This window comes from Diospyros lotus, chromosome 12 (assembly GCF_014633365.1).
Source record: "Diospyros lotus cultivar Yz01 chromosome 12, ASM1463336v1, whole genome shotgun sequence".
Classification (NCBI taxonomy): Eukaryota; Viridiplantae; Streptophyta; class Magnoliopsida; order Ericales; family Ebenaceae; genus Diospyros; species Diospyros lotus.
This window is the reverse complement of record NC_068349.1, coordinates 3,203,819-3,222,384: the sequence shown is the minus strand read 5'-3', so window position 1 is coordinate 3,222,384 and position 18,566 is coordinate 3,203,819. Positions and strand designations below refer to the sequence as shown.

The 18,566-nt window shown below is 31.9% G+C and overlaps 2 protein-coding genes across 2 annotated transcripts in view; one reads left to right on the top strand and one right to left on the bottom strand.

Moving 5' to 3' along the window:
* LOC127786488 (autophagy-related protein 9) overlaps window positions 1-18,566 on the top strand; it is a gene marked incomplete in the record, with an annotated part of 1,007,132 nt that overhangs the window by 800,100 nt on the left and 188,466 nt on the right.
* Window positions 8,158-9,175, bottom strand: LOC127786569 (LOB domain-containing protein 29-like). The gene is made up of 2 exons (XM_052314052.1): window positions 8,881-9,175; window positions 8,158-8,758 (listed from the first exon to the last, which is right to left on the bottom strand). Exons 1-2 carry the CDS (start codon window positions 9,157-9,159, stop codon window positions 8,345-8,347), a joined length of 693 nt encoding a protein of 230 aa, XP_052170012.1. The 5' UTR covers window positions 9,160-9,175; the 3' UTR covers window positions 8,158-8,344.

Here is an 18,566-nt window from a genome sequence, read left to right as displayed (position 1 = left end):
GCATTAATTATCCATCTATAAGTAACAATATTTTGAAAAATTACACACATTCTCTAATTATATTCAAATCATCAAACCCACAATAGTGAGCCCTAGCTATATATTTTTCTTCCTGAATGGCACCAGGATGTATGGATACACACGAGCAAAACTTTTGTGGGCTTGTTTATTATATGGTCTAGTCATGTACTTATTCATTAAAATATTGATTCAAGCGTGTCTTAGTGCATTTTTATTTTATGGGTTAGACCAGACCAGGCCCTGTGCCTTATTAGATACTTGTAGTCCTCTTAGTGTAAAAGAAAACGTTAGCTAGGATACACAAACAAACAGACAAACAAAAATTAATATAAATAAAACCTTAATGCAAAACATCTATATGCTCATTAGGAAGGAATATCTCACGCCCTCACAGATGTAACACCATTGATTATCAGGTAACAAATTACACTCAAAGAATAAATCAAAACAACCATCTGAAAATTATGTAAGAAAACCTATTAAATCTTCAAAGTGAGGGGGGTTTCTTATGCGCGGTGAGCACGGGTCTAACCCCTGTGTTCGACTAAATCACCATAATTAACCCCCCTCACAGTCTGTCGGGTCAGATGTGAGAGCGCCCGAAATGAGCGTTTCACCTTTTGGACAAGAAAACCCATTAAATGATATTGGTTTGGTTTGGTGTGATTGCCCAAAGAACTGTCGCAGCGGGTTGTGAAAAGAGGGGAATGCTATGATTATGGGTACCTTTTCTTGGGGTATGAAATGGACCCACCTGCCCAGGGGTTTCTACATGTCCTAATGAGTAGGTTTACCTAACTCAGTTTTAAGTACCTTTTATGGTTTTAAAACAAAGCCATTGTGTGGCACTTGTATAGAGATTGATAGACAGCATGTCCCCTTGATTGGCTGCAACATTTGCTGTTACTGCCACCCAATTAAGCCACCCTTGTTCGCTTGGGTGCTTCTTTCTCCAAATCCTATAGTAAGTGGTACCGGCAAGACAAGCCAAAGCAAGCAAAGCAAACTCTGGATTCACTCGCCCTCATTGGTAGAGCCCTTTGTTACTCTATGCTGGCTAGGTTCATGCATCCACAGAAAGAGAATTTGAGGCATCCAACTCATCATATGGTTTGTTTTGATTGATTACATGTATACACTTGTGCATGTGTATATATATATTGAATTGGTGGGTCGAGGGGTAAAATGTTACTTTGTTTTTATTGGGTGAAATATAATAGGGTTACTTCTTTGAGAAAGTATAGATAATTTGTTTCATAATTTTAAGAGTTTAGAAAATCGTACATTTGATTCTGTTTTTGTGTGAAATTGTGCAATTACTTGTACTTATTCGAGGGGTTAGGCATCAGATTTCGGCTTATGATAAATATATCCGTCAATATAGACTCGATCTAGGTGAACTCTGAGTTTTAAAGACGATAAGATAAATTTGATCCGAATGTGTGTTTTAGGAACCCATTGAATTTTTCACATTACAAAAAAATAAAATAAAATAAGATCATGATAACCTATTAAGCAATAATTAAATAGTAATAAATGCACATTATTTTTAGATAATATATATTTATTGTATCTTATTCTTAACATCTAAATAATTTTAAAATTTTGCTAACCAATACCCTTAAAGTACCAATTAAGGTTATTTAACACATTTTGTTTTCAGCCTTTAAACATTTTTATTGATAGGTAAAATATTTCAAAATATAAATACAAATTATTAAGATAATATATATTTATCACATCTTATTTTTAATACACAAACAATTTTATTGACAGATGATAAATATATTATGTTTTGAATTATTTAATTCATTAATAAAATTATTTAAATACTAAAAATAAAATACAATGAATGCACTTTTTTAAAAAGAGCTAGCAACCAAATAGGGGCAGTGGCCAAATTTATATTTTTGTTTTTGTACTTTAAATTTATTTTTTTTATAATTATTTAAAAATTTTATTATTTTAATTACATATTTAAACTTAATTTTTAAGTCAATTTAATCCATAAGTTGACTTTTTTTTCTATGTCAGTTTTGAAATTTTTATTATTTCAATTATATCTAATATTTTTAAATTAATTTAATTTATGTATTTTTATATATAAAAAAAGATAAAATAAGATGACAAATTACACATCACACCCTAATCATATCAAAATATAAAGGTTAAATTAACTTAAAAATACATGTTTATAGGTATAATCAAAATGATAAAAAATTTAAATTTTCATACAATAAAAAGGTTAAAGCACGTAAGGTTAAATTACTCAAAAATATAAATTTAATTGAAATGATAAAAAATTTAAATAATTATATAAAAAATTGAATAAGTACATAAATAAAAATATAAATTTGGCCGGGACAGTGAATCAGTGATTAATTAAAATTATTCCAAGTATAAAAGTTGTGGACAATTTAAAGTTGGAAAAGGAAACGAAAAAGCACATAAAAGAGAGTGATTAATTAAAATTTCATTCCAGTCTAACACCACATTAATTAATTAATTAATTAATTAATTCTGAAAGAATGAAATGGCGTTAAGTACTTCGAGCCCATTACCATGTCATAGTAATATATTATATTATATTCTTCAATCGTGTGCATTAATTGCACTTAGAGAGCAATTATTCCCAGCCCAGCCAGTACTCATTCAATTAAATTATTATTATACATCTTTACACACCTGGGCCCACACCTAGGCATGCAGGGGTAGGGTCCACGCCCTCTCTAATTTTTTTCGCCTCAAACAAATACTCAACTGGAATAACATAATAATTTTATATATTTTTAATAATAATTATATATTAATGCATTATATGTTTATATTGTTTTAAAAAAATATAATATATCAATACTTGAGTATAACAAAAAAGATATTATAATTAAGTAATGATGGTTGGAGTCAATCATCACTAAATTTGTCTAAGGTCGAGTGTTTGGTAGTTATCATTGACCCTCAAAACTTGCTTGATCTACGAAAAGGAGGCTCGATCTCTCATAATTATATCATTTGATAATTAAGTTAATCTTATATTAAAATTAGAACAAATTAAGCAAAATAACTCACTTATCTTTTGAAATTCATGCTTTTAAATAGACATAATGTAAGAGTGGGCTAAGATTATGTCATATAAACGATTAAATCTTAATTTATGGACTAATCTAGACAAGTGAAGAGGCTAATTTAGATTCGATTATTTGGACCAAATCTTATACCGAAACCCAAAACATTAGACCGAATTAATAAATAGATAAAAAGACTTTAAAACCATATAATAAATATATTTGTGATTCCATGAAGTTGGTTGGTGGCGTGGTGTGTACACACTTGGCATATTAGAATGTGGGGCAGAGCATGGGAATGGAATATCAGGCGTTTCTCCCTTTCTACGCTATTGTGAATGAATAATTGCAAATTTTGACCACCCTTGATTTTGCACGTGCGGCTTACTTTGATCTGGGCATGTCTGGGCCCGTGGGCCCAGTGGTCCGCCTCCCAAAATAAAGACACTCGACCGGCCTCCCCACATCCGGAGGCCCACTTCGTTGGGCCCGTCTCGTTTGGCTCAATTTAAATTTATTTTTTAAAATAATAAAATTTTAATTTTAATTTTAAGTGTTTGATATATAATTTAGTAAGATTATTGCTTTAAAAATTAAAAATTATAAAAAAGAGGTCGGGAAACAATGACAATCAATGAAAAGTATATAGACATTATTCATATAATCATTTGAATAATCTTTACATGTCAAGTTTTAAATTAAATATTAACATAATTATTATGATAAGTGATTCAAAATTACATGATAAATGTTACATTTTATCTGCTTTTCATGCAAATGTTATTCGGCTTTAATTTTATCTTCATTTACATGTCATTATTATGTTATTTGGTTGTCTCTTATATCAACCATTGATCTCATCTTAAACGCTGATCGTGTGATTTACAATCATTTATCTTGGTATATAAGACTGCTATTAGAATCAAATCGTTACATTTTTTTCACTATTACAATAAAAGAAACCCTAATCAGCGCAAGGCAAGGAGACACAAACTTGTGAATCCTCCGATAGGTTAGAACTTCCGTTGTATTATTTTATCTTCGGTGTAAATCGCTTTGTCGTGGGAGGTAAGGTTAAGAGGCAGTGGTGAGTACGATGTTTACTCGATGTTGATGCATTTTTATACTTATTTTTTGGTTTTTGTCTTCTTGATGCAATACTATATATCGTTCCGTTTTTTGTTGAATAGGTGTAATCGTGTTGTAATCTTTTTGATATAGTGAATTGAGTAGAGACAAAAATCTTTACCATGATTAGGATCCATTTATGGATGTAAACATGTATAGTTTGTATTCTGTTATGTGTTGTATTTTTTGTGCGAATGATTCATTTCAATTCGATTTCACAATTTGGTTCTTAGTTTCGTTTGTTGGTTGGTTAAATCGATTGAGGGAAAAATTAACAATAATACTATATATATATTATTTTAATTTACTCATATTTTTGTAAAGGATAATACTAACTATTGCTCGGTACAATACGTACATATTTTTTTTTTTACAAAAAGTACTTTTATTAAAAATTATTTTCAATTTTCAAACAATCTATTAGTTAATAATAGATGCATTGTATTTTAAAATATTTAGTTAATCAATAAAATTACTTAAAAATTTAAAAATAATATGTAATAAATGCATGTTGTCTATAAATAAAATATGCTTCAAATACGACAAATCAATAATGACTTAAACTTATATTTGGTTCAACCCAAACTATACGTAACTAATATTAAGATAAAATAATTCCATATAGGTGGAATTATTTAATCCCACCACCCATAAGATAACTTAATCCAAGCATGATTCTCGATAGAAACTATGGAACTATTATCAAAATACCCTTGATAACGATCAAAATATTGGAGAACTTAATTTACTCAAGCGTTATTATTGTCTTTTTATATACTTAATACAAATTAATGCTAAAATCACGCCTTTCACTAAACTAACAAATCATAGTATTACCTGGACTAATACCTCATATACTAAACATAATTTTAACATTATTTAATCCCTCACTAATTTATTTTATTCCTTAACTTAATAGCTATAGTTAGGATAATGTTAATCATTATCTTAATTAAGAGTAATAGTTAAGCATCAATAAATGTATTTTATTTTTAAAAAAATATATTTATTATGTAAAATTTCTATAAAATATATATAACTCATAAATGATTCCTATCCAAATTTTATTTACTCTTTTGCCCCGAGGCGGGCCACCAAAATGGACTCTTGTTTTTAAGTTTTGGACTATTTGTTTTTGAGAAGTTCTAATTGGGCCTAAACCAAAGGGCATCCAATGGTCCACGTAGCCTGCAAATTTCCCTAATAAATCCCCTTTATGAATTAGGGTTATAAACAGAGCTTAATTAGGGTTATGGAGATCATTCAGATTGATGAAATAACTAACTTGATTTATTATTTGTAGTTTAGTGGTAGGTAATAACATTGCTAAATTTAAAATTTTAAATATAAATATCGGGGGGCTCAATTACTTTTTCCTAAATCTCGGGTGATCTAATCTTGTTAAAAAGGAAAATTAACTTGAATTTTCTTTTTCTTGTTTCATATTTTACCATGGGATGCTCGCATGGGATCAAGCGTTATTATTGTTTCTTGTTTCGAAAATCTATCTTGGATGCTCACATGGGATGCTCGTTTATTAATATATTGTATTTTACGTCTAGTTAATGTATGGGTATATATTACGAAAAATATCACAAATGAGCGTTCAAATAACATATTCGTTCAAATTTTAACATAATTATGTGTACAAATTAAAACTGTGATAGATAACATTGTTTTATTAGAATATATATAGCTAAAGGAAGATTCCATTCAATTGTAATTCCATGGATGGATGAAGAAATTAAGAATTGATCTTACTCATAGTGAAATCATAATAAGATTGGGATATTAATTAGCATCTTTGCACTTGTGCTAATTATATATAAGCCCTCAGATTAGCTGTTCATTTCCCAAATCAACCAGCTTAGCAAGTGTAGATGATTGGGATTAAGGATCTATTTTGGTGCTTAAGCACTATATATAATTAATTAGCATGAGGAGAGTAACAATAATGGTGATATATCTTCACTTCACAAATTAGTCCAAGTGCTACATTTTTGTTCCAGCAAATTAACTTGCATGTTCTCAGCAAATAATAATAAGAAAAAATTACACTCGATACCCCTAATAAATAGAAATTTACAACAAGGGTAGTTATAGTCATTTCTTAAACGTCAAAAAATTTCTTGTAATTTTACCACGTCCCGGAGGTATTCTTTGCAATTTATCCTAATAATAATAATAATAATTATAACTTGCATGCATGCCAAGAAAAGAGAGAAATGTTGGGTATAATACACACACACACACACACACACATATATATATATATATAAGCAACTTTGAAGCAAGGATTGTCCCAAGAAGGAAGGATTGTCCATATAGGAGAATTCACAAGGGTTGTTTTTTTTTTTAGTTGATAAAAAGTTCGATTATAAGTTCAAAGATCAAGAGGTATATACAAAGAAAGGGAGGGCTAAACATTTACAAACAGGAACTAATTAAGAAAACAAAGGGATTAGGTTAGACCAAGTAGAAAGGCAAACAGCATCAAAAGTCCAAAACCAATTAAGAGGTTTGAAGGGAATTACATGCATGGTCGGACTAGCTTCTTGCGTAAGATTAAGAGGTTTCGAGAAACTTGAAAGGCTCAATGAAAGGTATATATGACCTGAAGGTTGTTATATAATGATAGAAAGACTAACAAATAATTACATGACCTAGAAGGGTCGTGGTCCACGTAAGAAAATTCTTATAACATGAATCCCTAGAATCCTGCTAGCTAGTACTATAAGCCAATGGACATAGAAAACCTAATAGCCCAGTACAAGAGAAAGGAAGATTCCAGAAAAATTGAACTAACTTCAAATATGAACAAAGAAGCCCTAAAACAAGAACGAAAAAGCTTAATCACCTGCCATGGGAGCATGAACAGAAACAAAATATCCAACCCATCTTTAGCTGTGCAGCTCTATCATCATAACAGTCACAAGGGGTGTTAACCTAGAGGTATATATATACAAAAACCATCAACATGAGGTGAAAAGAACCTCTTCATCTTCATCAATTTTCATCTGTTGAGTTATCTGTGTTCACTCTTCACCTTGTGATTCTATCCAATTAAACTAACTTCAAATATGAACAAAGAAGCCCTAAAACAAGAACGAAAGAGCTTAATCACCTGCCATGGGAGCATGAACGGAAACAAAATATCCAACCCATCTTTAGCTGTGCAGCTCTATCATCATAACAGTCACAAGGGGTGTTAACCTAGAGGTATATATATATATCCAAAAACCATCAACAAGAGGTGAAAAGAACCTCTTCATCTTCATCAATTTTCATCTGTTAGAGTTATCTGTGTTCACTCTTCACCTTGTGATTCCATCCAATTAAGGACTGTGACTGCGTGAGATAGCTTCTCATGGTGATGTTTCAGAGGTGTATATATTTTCACCACATTTCTTTACTTTTTTTCCCCTTTAATAAATTTCATCATAAAGTGCATGCAGCTATGTATGGGAGAGAAGATAACTGTTTACATAGCAATTATCCAAAATGATAAAGTGCAGCTAGGATACTAGAAAAACAAGTTATACTGCAACATTGAGAAGCTATTTGCATCGAGAGTCTCTCAAGTGAGTAAACCTTGATATAAATTATCATCATGAACATACACTTACGAGTTCTTCATTGAGTGCTGATTGTAATTTGTAAGTACTTAATTAGTGATGATATAGAACTAACATCTTCTCTCCAAAATTAGACAAACAGTATTGAAACTTATATATACTAACTAGGTTTAGTTTGTAAAGAGAAAGGTGTGAATATTACAGAAACAGTTAGGTTTGGCCTCCTGATGTATATATAGGTCTAATTTATAGGTCTTAGGTATACTAGGTCAATAAACAAAGGTATTTATCATGTTGAGAAAATCCAGATATGTCAGAGAATTACATATTATTCTAACACCAAATCCAAGGTTGCACAGGATCTAAGAAAAGCAATCATAGAGTAGATTGTAGATTAATTGTAGGGTTTCCAATTTGTATGAACATTTCTAGGGTTTCTAGTGGCAGCAAAGTGAATGTCTTCAAGTGTGCAGTGGCATTACAAAATTGATATATAGAGTACCCGAATCGAGCAGAATTTTCAGAACCATCGTTTGATTTTCACATGAAGATCAACTAATAATGCTGAATATAGCCAAATACCAGAGACTGTAGCTCATCTGCATCATCCTGGAAAGGCCACTGCCTGATGTTTGTTTGCACATCAAGGGAGTCCATGGAGTGAGAGGCCTCTTCAAAGCTACCAATTGAGGCATTTTCTTGCTTGATCTGATTTTGATCATAATTCCCCATGAAGTTGGGATTGAGCAGCTGGTTTTCGGTAATCGCAGTGTTGCCAAAATTCAAGCTGGGGCTGAATTGTGGCACCATGCTTGAATTTTCTGACTGGAACCAGCTTTGGACATCTTGGGCATAAGGGAATTTTCCACTGAATGCTTCACTAGGGTTTGCAGTACTGGTGGAGCCATTTATAATGCTCCTAGCCGCCTGCTCTTTCAGAGAAGCTAGTTGGGCTTGTAGATGAACAACCTGCAAAGTTAAAGAATCAAGGATTAATTACTGATCAAGCTTAACGAAACAAGTAATTAATTAGGGTTGCAATTAGAAACTAATTCTAAAAAAATGATACACACACATATATAGCTCTAAACCTGTTGCTGAAGAGCGAAAATTTGAGAGACACAACCATAAATTGGATCTTGAAGCCTGGCTTGAGCTTCATAAGAGATTGTGACTGCAGCCTCGCATCGATCGCTCACGGGAAGGTGAGAAAGGAGCTTGGAGACATTACTTGCTCCAAAAACCTTATGGATGGCTGCAAAATGGGTGGGACCTTGTTCATGGCAAAAATAAGGGGCAAAGACACATCCCCTAGCACATTTCCTTCTCAAAAACTTACAAGCACCACAAGGAGAACCAGAGCCAGTCATGGTGATGATCAGTTGCTCTCGCTTTGCAGCTTTGTGCAAGCAATATAATTACCGTGTTTATAAACACTAGAGGATGAGGGGGTGGATCATATTATAATGAATTCTTAATTGCATTTGGTTCCCTTAATGGCTTACAGATTGCATTATTTTTTTCATTATAAAAAGAGCTCTCTCCCCCCTCTGTCCTGATGAGTTTTAATACTCTCATTTTAAGATTCCACATACATCATCCTTAAAGGACAAATTGAAGAGCTGAACATAAACCAAACCAAACCCATTCATTTCTATAATTTGCTCTGTGATAATGGATCTTTGCAGCTCATTTTTGAAGGACTTGATTTTTTTATGTGATAAGCACTGCAACTAGCTTATGTGCTGATCGCACCAAAATCAAAGATATAATTAGAAGGGAAAAATGGTGGAGAACTGGTTGATCTTGTCTTTGCAAGAATTTATAATTTTTCATCAATACACAGTTAATGCTTAATATTTTCTTCTTTAAGTAGTAATGAACTTGTCCATTTATTGCAGAATCGGGATTTACGGGCATCTAATGATACATTCTAGAAATCCCCCCCGCAGTAGTATTGGAAGCCTTATCCGACAATATGGAACCAATAACTAGTAGGCAAGGAGAGACTGATTAAGGCAAGTCACAGGCCTATACAGAGACTAATAGTGAATTTGATTGTACTGATATGCATAATATAATGTTAATTAACAAAATGTAAAGCCCTAAGAACTAACTATATCTCGGTTCCTGCATCCCATTTGGACATTGTGAAATGGGTACTGAACCATTAATCATACATTCCCAGTACCCCTGGAGTTTTAATTATCTGACTCACATAATCATCCAAATCATCAGGTTAATTTGTATAAGTTTCTGCATGTTAAGGATGATCAAATTATTGTAGGTTAAAAGTGTTATGGGATCTATGACACTTTTAAATACTATTACAATAATAACAACAACATATCCAGCCTTTATCCCACTATGTAGATAAAGGCTGAATTATCTCTGTATAATTCAGTCTTTATCCCAACAACATATCTAGTCTTTATCCCACTATCTTTATTCACATAGTGGAATAATACTGAAGTTGTGAATGTGGAAGACACAGAAAAGGGGGCATATTCCAAAAATGAATGAAACAAAAGATAGTGACACTAGAATAGAACACTCTGAGCAGCAGAAGCACAGTCACAGAGAGAGAGAGAGATTTTTCCTCCTTTCTAGTCTTAATTCAGTTTTGTTTTAAGTTTGCAAGTCACAGCTTGTCGAGCAATACTGTATAGCTATGTATTAAATAATCGTATACATTATGATTAACCTCTTTCCATCACTTTCTTGTGTCATACATAGGCACCAACATGTAGACCTTGCCAATGTGCATTTAGGCCCCACATCTAAGCCTTAATAATGACCCCTCAACTTAAGTAACCCTTCTTTCTCCCTTACGGTCTGATACCTTTACCCAATTAATTAGAAATGATCTTCTCTTGGCTGTGTTTGGCAACACATTCATACCTCATTCTAATTTGGGTTTAATTAAGCAGGTTATAGTTAACTCCAAAAATGTGACCATATTAGTCACCCACTATATAGAATGATTTAAACCCTCTTCCTTCATATAACAAATATTTTATTAATACGTAATAATTATATAGTCATAGCTAATAACATTAAAGTTAACTAAACGCTGGTATTTTATACATATCTGTTTGAATTTTTCTTTTTTCTACTATCGATGAGATCCCGTAATGTAATGTAAATGTGGAGTGACGAAGGGGTTAATTTGCTGCATGGCATCGATTCGATGGCCTCCCTGGAAGCCATTATCTTCACCATTTGGCAAATGAAAGGCTTTTTAGATCATGCGTACTTGTTGGCCACTTTAGCTTGAAAGAGAAACAGTGATCTTGAGAGACAAGAAGGCATGTTTAACTAATGGGACTAATAAAAAAAAACCACCTACTTTAGACAATAATGTAGGAGGGGTTCAACTACTCTTAAAAAAACCCACACCACACCATTAATTAGTTAATAATATACTTAATTATCTGTTTGATAACTCTCTGCTGATCAAATTTTAATGTAATTAATAAATTAATCAAATAATACAACCCTCTCTGGGCACGACTTTCTGCATTCCAAAGCTACTTTTACATGTATCTTGTCCTCTCTTACATCAGGGTTTTGACATTTCTTTAATAATATTGCAGCTTTCGAGATATTAATTGCAGTTCCTCCTGTCACCATTTATATGCCCTTTTTATTTCTTTTATTTTTCTCATATGGGCATCTTTAATTATGATGTTTGAGGTGATTTGCTTGATCAGAACAGCTCCATGTGATCAGATAACCTTTTTTTTTAATTAATTTCCACAATATATATATATAAATATATAAAATGAACTGCAGCCTCCATGTGAACAGTAGTTATAAACTAGTTTCCTGTTCCTTGAGTTGTTTTTCACTTGATCTGATCAACACAAACCTTGTACACCTTTATGATGGGTTGAGTTGCATCTATCTATCTATCTATCTATCTATATATATATGTACACATCCTTACCCCACCGAAGACCACCTGATGTGCATTATAATTGGTGATGATGATGATGATGATGATGATCAAGTGTAGTGCTGGGCATGTTCTAATATGCCAATCTCCGTACAATCATTCGTATTACCTGTAGATTGACAAATAGGCTGTCGGATCGACATACGATCCTTCCCTGATTCCTTTTGTTCAGCCCAAAATCTATCAGAACCGAAGCAGCCCTTTGTAACGCATAACTAGCAGTCCTCCTTTTCAATCCCGAGCATTGTTCAAACCAATTTCTACGTCTCCTGTGTTGTTATGTCCTTTGTTTTGTGTTTAATTTCCCGTTAAAAATATTATATATGTATTAATCATATTTTGAATTTAGTATAGGAAAAGATTCTCTCTTAATTAGACAATCGTTAATTATTTGGAACACTGAGGTCTGTGATTTGATGAAAACAAGGAACGAGGACCCAATAAGAAGAACAGACATGAAGTTTTGTCTTTGTTTGGTTGCGTACGTTTTCTCTATCTAATCAAGGGTGGTGGTTACTTAATTACTTCCTTAATTTTATAACTAATTAAAAATTCTCTAATCTCCAGTGTGTTGACTGGTCAGGCCACATATAAACCAGTAAACTGTTTAGCAAATATACTCTCTGTTTAATTACCGAAAAGGAATATAAATATATATACTCGCGCGCGCACATATATGTTCTATATCTGGTCCTGTTTGTGGGGGTAGTTTGAGTTCATAGAATGCAACATATTTCAAATGGTTAATCATGGCAGTCTATTCCATGTAAGTACTGAAACAAAGCTAATCAGCAAAGGGTTTGTTTTATGGTATTATTAGACGATAATGTTGTTGTGTTTAAGGTCTTAAAGTTTGAGTTTTATAGATTCTAATTGTGTTCTTACCAGTCTTAAACAGTATAATTTTACTTATTTAAAAAAAAATCTCTCTACTTCAATTCTTCAATATTAATTATAAGTAACATAATTCAATCTATTAAGTGGGTAATTAAAAGAAAAAACCTATTTTGATTTTACCATAAACTTAATTAGGTTTAAGGTAAATGTAAGTTAGAGAGCCATATAAGATAATCTTGTTGATTAGTGCCTAATTAAAACCAATAAATAATTTCATGTCTTTAAATGCCCTCAAACAATTCCCTAATTCAATTTAAGCCCAAATTAACTGATCTATGAATATTATGTTTAAGAAGTTAACTAAGTTGAATGATTTTTTTAAATTAAATAAATAATATTTTTTAGCATGCATTAAAAATAAAAATAAAAATAAATAAAAGGGGTACAAAATTTGAGAAATAGCCAGAAAAATACAGAAATGGAAGTTCCAAGGAAGGATTGACGATTCTGACAAGAGACTGTCCGCACGAGTGGCAATTAATGTTGTTTAGAGGATTGGATTCCACGACCAACGAAACCCAATCTCCACGTCACCACCGCGAATGAAATCTGCAACCACGCTTCAAAGCCCTAATTAATCCCCCATTCCCCTATTAATTTATAATAATTTAATTATTATTATTATTATTATTATTATTATTATTAATCTTTCCAAAACGACAAAACAGAGGTCTTTCCTGTAGTTCTTCTTGTTTATTTTATATCAGATGGATGATGGATCCAGCTGCTTGTGACGTGTACTTACGTGTGTGTGTGTATTATATGATTTTTTGATATATAAAAATTTCTTAAAAAATATACAAATAGTTTATATAAAAATAAAAAACGAATGCGAAATGAAATGAAAATAAGAGAAGGGTATTTTTTAAAAAAAATAAAAAATAAAAAATAAAAAAGTGAAAAAATGCTTAAATAAAAAAACTAAGATATTTTTATAATATAATTGTTAATAAAGAAGATTATAAGAAAATTAAGATTATATAAAAATGGAAGATTATAAGATATTTTCTTATAAAGAAGGTTATAAAAAATTAAAAATGTGACAAAACGATCTTGAAACATTTCGAAATTGCAAAAATAGCCAAAAAAAAATTTTAGCATTTCAAAAACAAAAACGTTTTAGAAACATCGAAACGGTGCTCCCAAAACATTTTCGTGTATTATAATACAAGTGTTACATGCATTAAATTTAAAAAATTTTGATCCATATGTAGATATATATTAAAATTTTGGTACTTGCTCACATGTATAAAATATTATAATAATATACAGTTCATAAAATTAAATCAAACTCTTTCATGCAATATTGGTGCATTAATTATTAATTGTTGATTCATTTTCGAAATACTTCACTTTTCTTGAAACTAAATTAGATTAGAGAGTTAGTTTAAAATAATATTATAGGCAGGGGCGGATCTAGGGGGGCAGGCACGGGCTACAGCCCGTGCCCGCTCCAGCCGTCCCCCAAATTTGTCATGGGATTTGAATCATTGGAGATTGAAATGACTTATGGATTTGGGGGTCAGCCCTCCCCAGATCCATCACTGGATTCGCCCCTAATTATAGGAGCTATAACTAATGATCAGTGATGTGTAGCGGTGTTCAAAAAAAATCAGTGCATTACGAAAACTGGCCAAATCGAACCGAACGATTTTTTTTTTTAATGGTCGAAAACGGTTTGGAATCTGTCCAAACGGCGCGGTTTGTGATTTGAACAGTTGGCGGTTTGGTTTTAAACCGAGCCACCCAAGAAAATAATAAAAAAAATTATTATTATAAAAAACTAATAATTGGTAGCCCCATCTTATTTATTTTTTACACTATTTTGTCTTTATTTTTTGCTCCTATTTATTTATATTTAATTATCTTTATTTATCAATATTTGTGTCTTTATTTATCATTTTTAAATATTTTTTTAGTGATTTTAGGTAGTATTTCAAACTGCAGTAAACCGCACCAAATCAGACCGCGATTTGGTTTAGTTGAAAAATCGCACTAGCAGTTTGGCGTGCTGAAAATGATTCAAACTAGCCAAACCGCACCGCGAACACCCCTAGTAATGTGGCACCTCCTCATTGAAAGAATGGGTAGACAGAGAAAATAATAACACATGATTATCTATCACCTCCTCCAATGAGAAGGTACCAATTGTCATTAGTGATGACTCTTAGCACTATTCGTTAGTTTAAGTTTAACCAAACAATTGGAATTAATCAAGATTAATGCATTTGCCATGATATAAAAAGGGAAAAAAATGAATAAATAATAAGAAGCACATGGCAAGAAGCAACAAAGCAAGAGAGCTTAAAATAGGGCTTACCCAATACCCCCACATGTTTCCTAAGCCAAACTAAACATGTATATATAATTGGGTGTTATCTGTTCTGTTGTGTTAGGTCTAAGTTGATTTGAAGAAGAGATGGGTTGGCAAATTAATGGGTTGTTTGGTTGAACGGAAAGAAGATTAAATTAAAAGAGAGAGGTGTTGGAGAATGATGCAGACATCTCTTCACCCCAATCCGGGTCAAGCCGACATGGCCGTCGCTCGTGGGGCCGTCGCACGTGTACACGGATCCCTTCCCATCCCATGATTCCATACTTCCATTTCCAATCTATCTATCTATCTAGGGTTTCTCCTGTAATCCTAAATTAATTATATATATATATGTCATTATCTAGAAGAAGAAGAAGAAGAAGAAGAAGAAGAAGAAGAAAAAGCTGCATTGCCCGGTCGCCAAACAGTGATCATAATAATCAAGGTGTCATTATATATGTTCAGAAAGTTACAAACTTTAGTATATAAATATTCATTCATTCGAAACGAATTCCAATTTCGTCTGAAACTACGGACCAAGATAAGTATAGTCTTTGCGGAATGATTTGTCAAATGATGAAGAGGGATGTCATAAAGAAGCGGCTGCTGCTGCGGCTCGTGAACTGAAGGGAAGGACGTTTCAGGATCGGCGTTGAATGAGCGGCTTTCGATGCCGACAACATAGAGAGTGAAGAAAAGGGCGTTGCTTGTTGGAGGAGCGACACAACTGGGGAGCCTCGTTTTCAACAATGTAGACGTAGACGTAGACGATGTGAAGCTGCTGATTAGAGTGTGACTGAAACCTTGGTTTTATTTGGGCGAATGTAGTTTGAACAGCAGGCACTTATTCAAAGTCCAAACCCATAATATATGGGCTGATGATCATATTTATAATTCATATATATATAATATCTGTCTATCTCCTCTGTGTGTATATAGTTAATTAAACACTAATGAGGACAAGGAGAGTTGTCATTCCAAGAGGGTTAAGAGATGGGTCTTGGTCTTGGGTTCTTGGAAGAAAAATGGCCGGTGGAGAGACACATGGACTGGTAAAAGCTGTATATGAATTGCTTTGAAGCTAAGAAATTCAATGCTTTGAGGCTGAGTAGTGTTAATTAATTAATAATGGAGATATGGGAAGTCACGAAGGTTAATCAGCAGAAGCCAGGAGAGTAATTAAACTGACTTACCAAATATACTCTCTATTTAAAGGTTCGAGTGTGTGTCTTGAACTGATTTTTTTTTTTTTTTTAAAGGAAGAAGGGTAGGTCTAGTCTCTTGATGGATCTTCCAAGATTTGAAGATTAGTCACTATGTTTGGAAATGATGCACTAATAAGATAATAATTGTGTAATAAATATCGTACTTAAATCTTTAAACACTATATTTTTATATAACTAGGGAAATTGTGCGATTATTAAGATAAGGTCACTTGAACTTATGGTCAAATGTGATCCTCAATCGACCTTGAGCTTCGGCCTACCTTAGTGCTAGTTTCAAATCTTTGATGTCACGCTAGGTCTTACTTTTTGGTCTCACTCTAATTTGAGTTTCAATCTCAAAATTCAACTATTTTGAGCTTCTCGGGAGTGCCCGTCATCTAGAACCACTAGGATTGTAGCTTGTACTCATTGTTGTTACAATCTCGATTTTACGTGTACCATTTTAGGCTTCAACCCCCCCTCCCAAATGATTCAAATTCCATGTAAAATTCAATTTGAGGTAAAATCCTATAAAATTTCGATTTTACATGTACGATTTTACAATTTTATGTTTCAGAGACCCCCAAATAATTTTATGATTTAGAGACCTCCATTGATTTAAATTACAATTTAGAGAATGTTTCCAACATCTGAATGTCACATAGCATCTGAGATTAAAACTTATACAACAAATTATTATATTTTGCCTCTAAATTGAAACTTAATTTAACATTGATTGCATAAGTTTCAATGTCACATAGTATCTAACATTGATTGCATAAGTTCCAATTTACTTAATTTAAATTGTAATTTTTACTTAATTTAATATTAATTATATAAGTAAATCAAGACAAACAAGTAATTAATTAATAGATCACCTAACCCCAAATCAGAATTTTACTTTATTTAATCAATATTAAATCAAGTAAAAACTATAACTTAAGTCTAATGAAAGACGTTAGAAGTATCATCTAAAGAATTTTAAGTTATATTTTGTCTCTAAATTCCCTATACCAACCTACTAGTTTTTGAGTTATATTTTGAAAGTATCATCTTTTGAATTATAATAAAGAATAATCAGATTATTAAATGATATTAATTTATTTTATATAAAATTATGATATTATAAACATGTATTTACAAAAATTATAGGGTATTTTTAATTATCTCTAAAATCTTACAATTTTACGATCTTATTTTATGAACCATTTTTCGATCTCACTTAAAATTTTGATTTTAACTACATTGCTTGTATTGATAGTCAGCAATGTTAGTGAATTTGAATTTTCGTAAATCTTAAATAATATGTAAATGTATGAATATAATTAATGTTACTTGTGAAACAAATAAACATCTTGAATAGGAAAGAACCTGCGCTACAACTTTGTGTTCTGCTGCTGCATAGAGGTATATTTGGTCTTTTTGAATACAAATTTGGAAAGCTCATATCGAATGCAATGCCACATTAAGCAATGGCAACCATCCCTTAATTAATTGCTTCTCTCTTATATCTCTTTGTGGGGCTGCGAATTACATGCCACATTGCCATTAATTGCTTTTTATCTTTGTTCCACCAAGCGGCTGGCAATGTCCTAAAAGATAGGGCAGCTTGTCTTGGACAGCTTATACACCATGGTACCTGATGACACATATATATATAATCTTCATCTATTATATTCTATACTTTTTTTCATGTCATTATTTCGATCTCTTTTGTTTAAGAGAATCATAAAGAATCAATTGATCATATCCAAAGGGACCCTATAAATTGATTTTAAAAATTATTTTCAAATAATCGATATTAATATAGTATTTAAGTCTTTAGTGTCTGATTTAAACATTAAAATATTTATGTGAGAATTATTTTACTCCATCTGATCGTTTTCTTTCTTGTAGAATTTAAGCGGCTTGATGACAATATTTTTAGTCAATAAATTTTTTATTATTTTCAAACGACAACAATACGAAAGTAAAAAAAAATAAATAGAACTTGAAAAATCGAATTGGGAATAACCCCAATTAAATTAAGAAGCATCAGAGTATTGCCATTACTATTGTGAAAGTAATTTGTTGGCTTCCAATTCCCTAACGTGGTGTGACAAAAGATTAATTTTGTCACATAAAAGCAACTTTATCTGATGATTTTCCAAATTCCCATTTCATCCTTGGATGCTACAAACCCTTAAGCCGGGTCTGGCCATACAATATGGCCACTAGTACCAAAAATCACCCAAACTCAGGGTGGCTCTAAGAATCTCATGTTGAAATTTTAAAAAGTTAATATAATAAATTTTTTATTTAATTAATAATAGAATGGTTTGAAATTAATAATAAAAGTTAATTTTAAAAATCTATTATTTGAATTTGTTTGAAATTAATGATAAGATTTGGATGGATTTGGTC

What these genes read in the sequence shown, in the direction of transcription:
- LOC127786569 (XM_052314052.1), bottom strand. Translation starts at nt 9,159, where the DNA reads ATGACTGGCTCTGGTTCTCCTTGTGGTGCTTGTAAGTTTTTGAGAAGG. An exon ending in TTTTCGCTCTTCAGCAACAG is followed by an intron (nt 8,759 to 8,880) that starts GTTTAGAGCTAT and finishes TTAACTTTGCAG; the next exon opens with GTTGTTCATCTACAAGCCCA.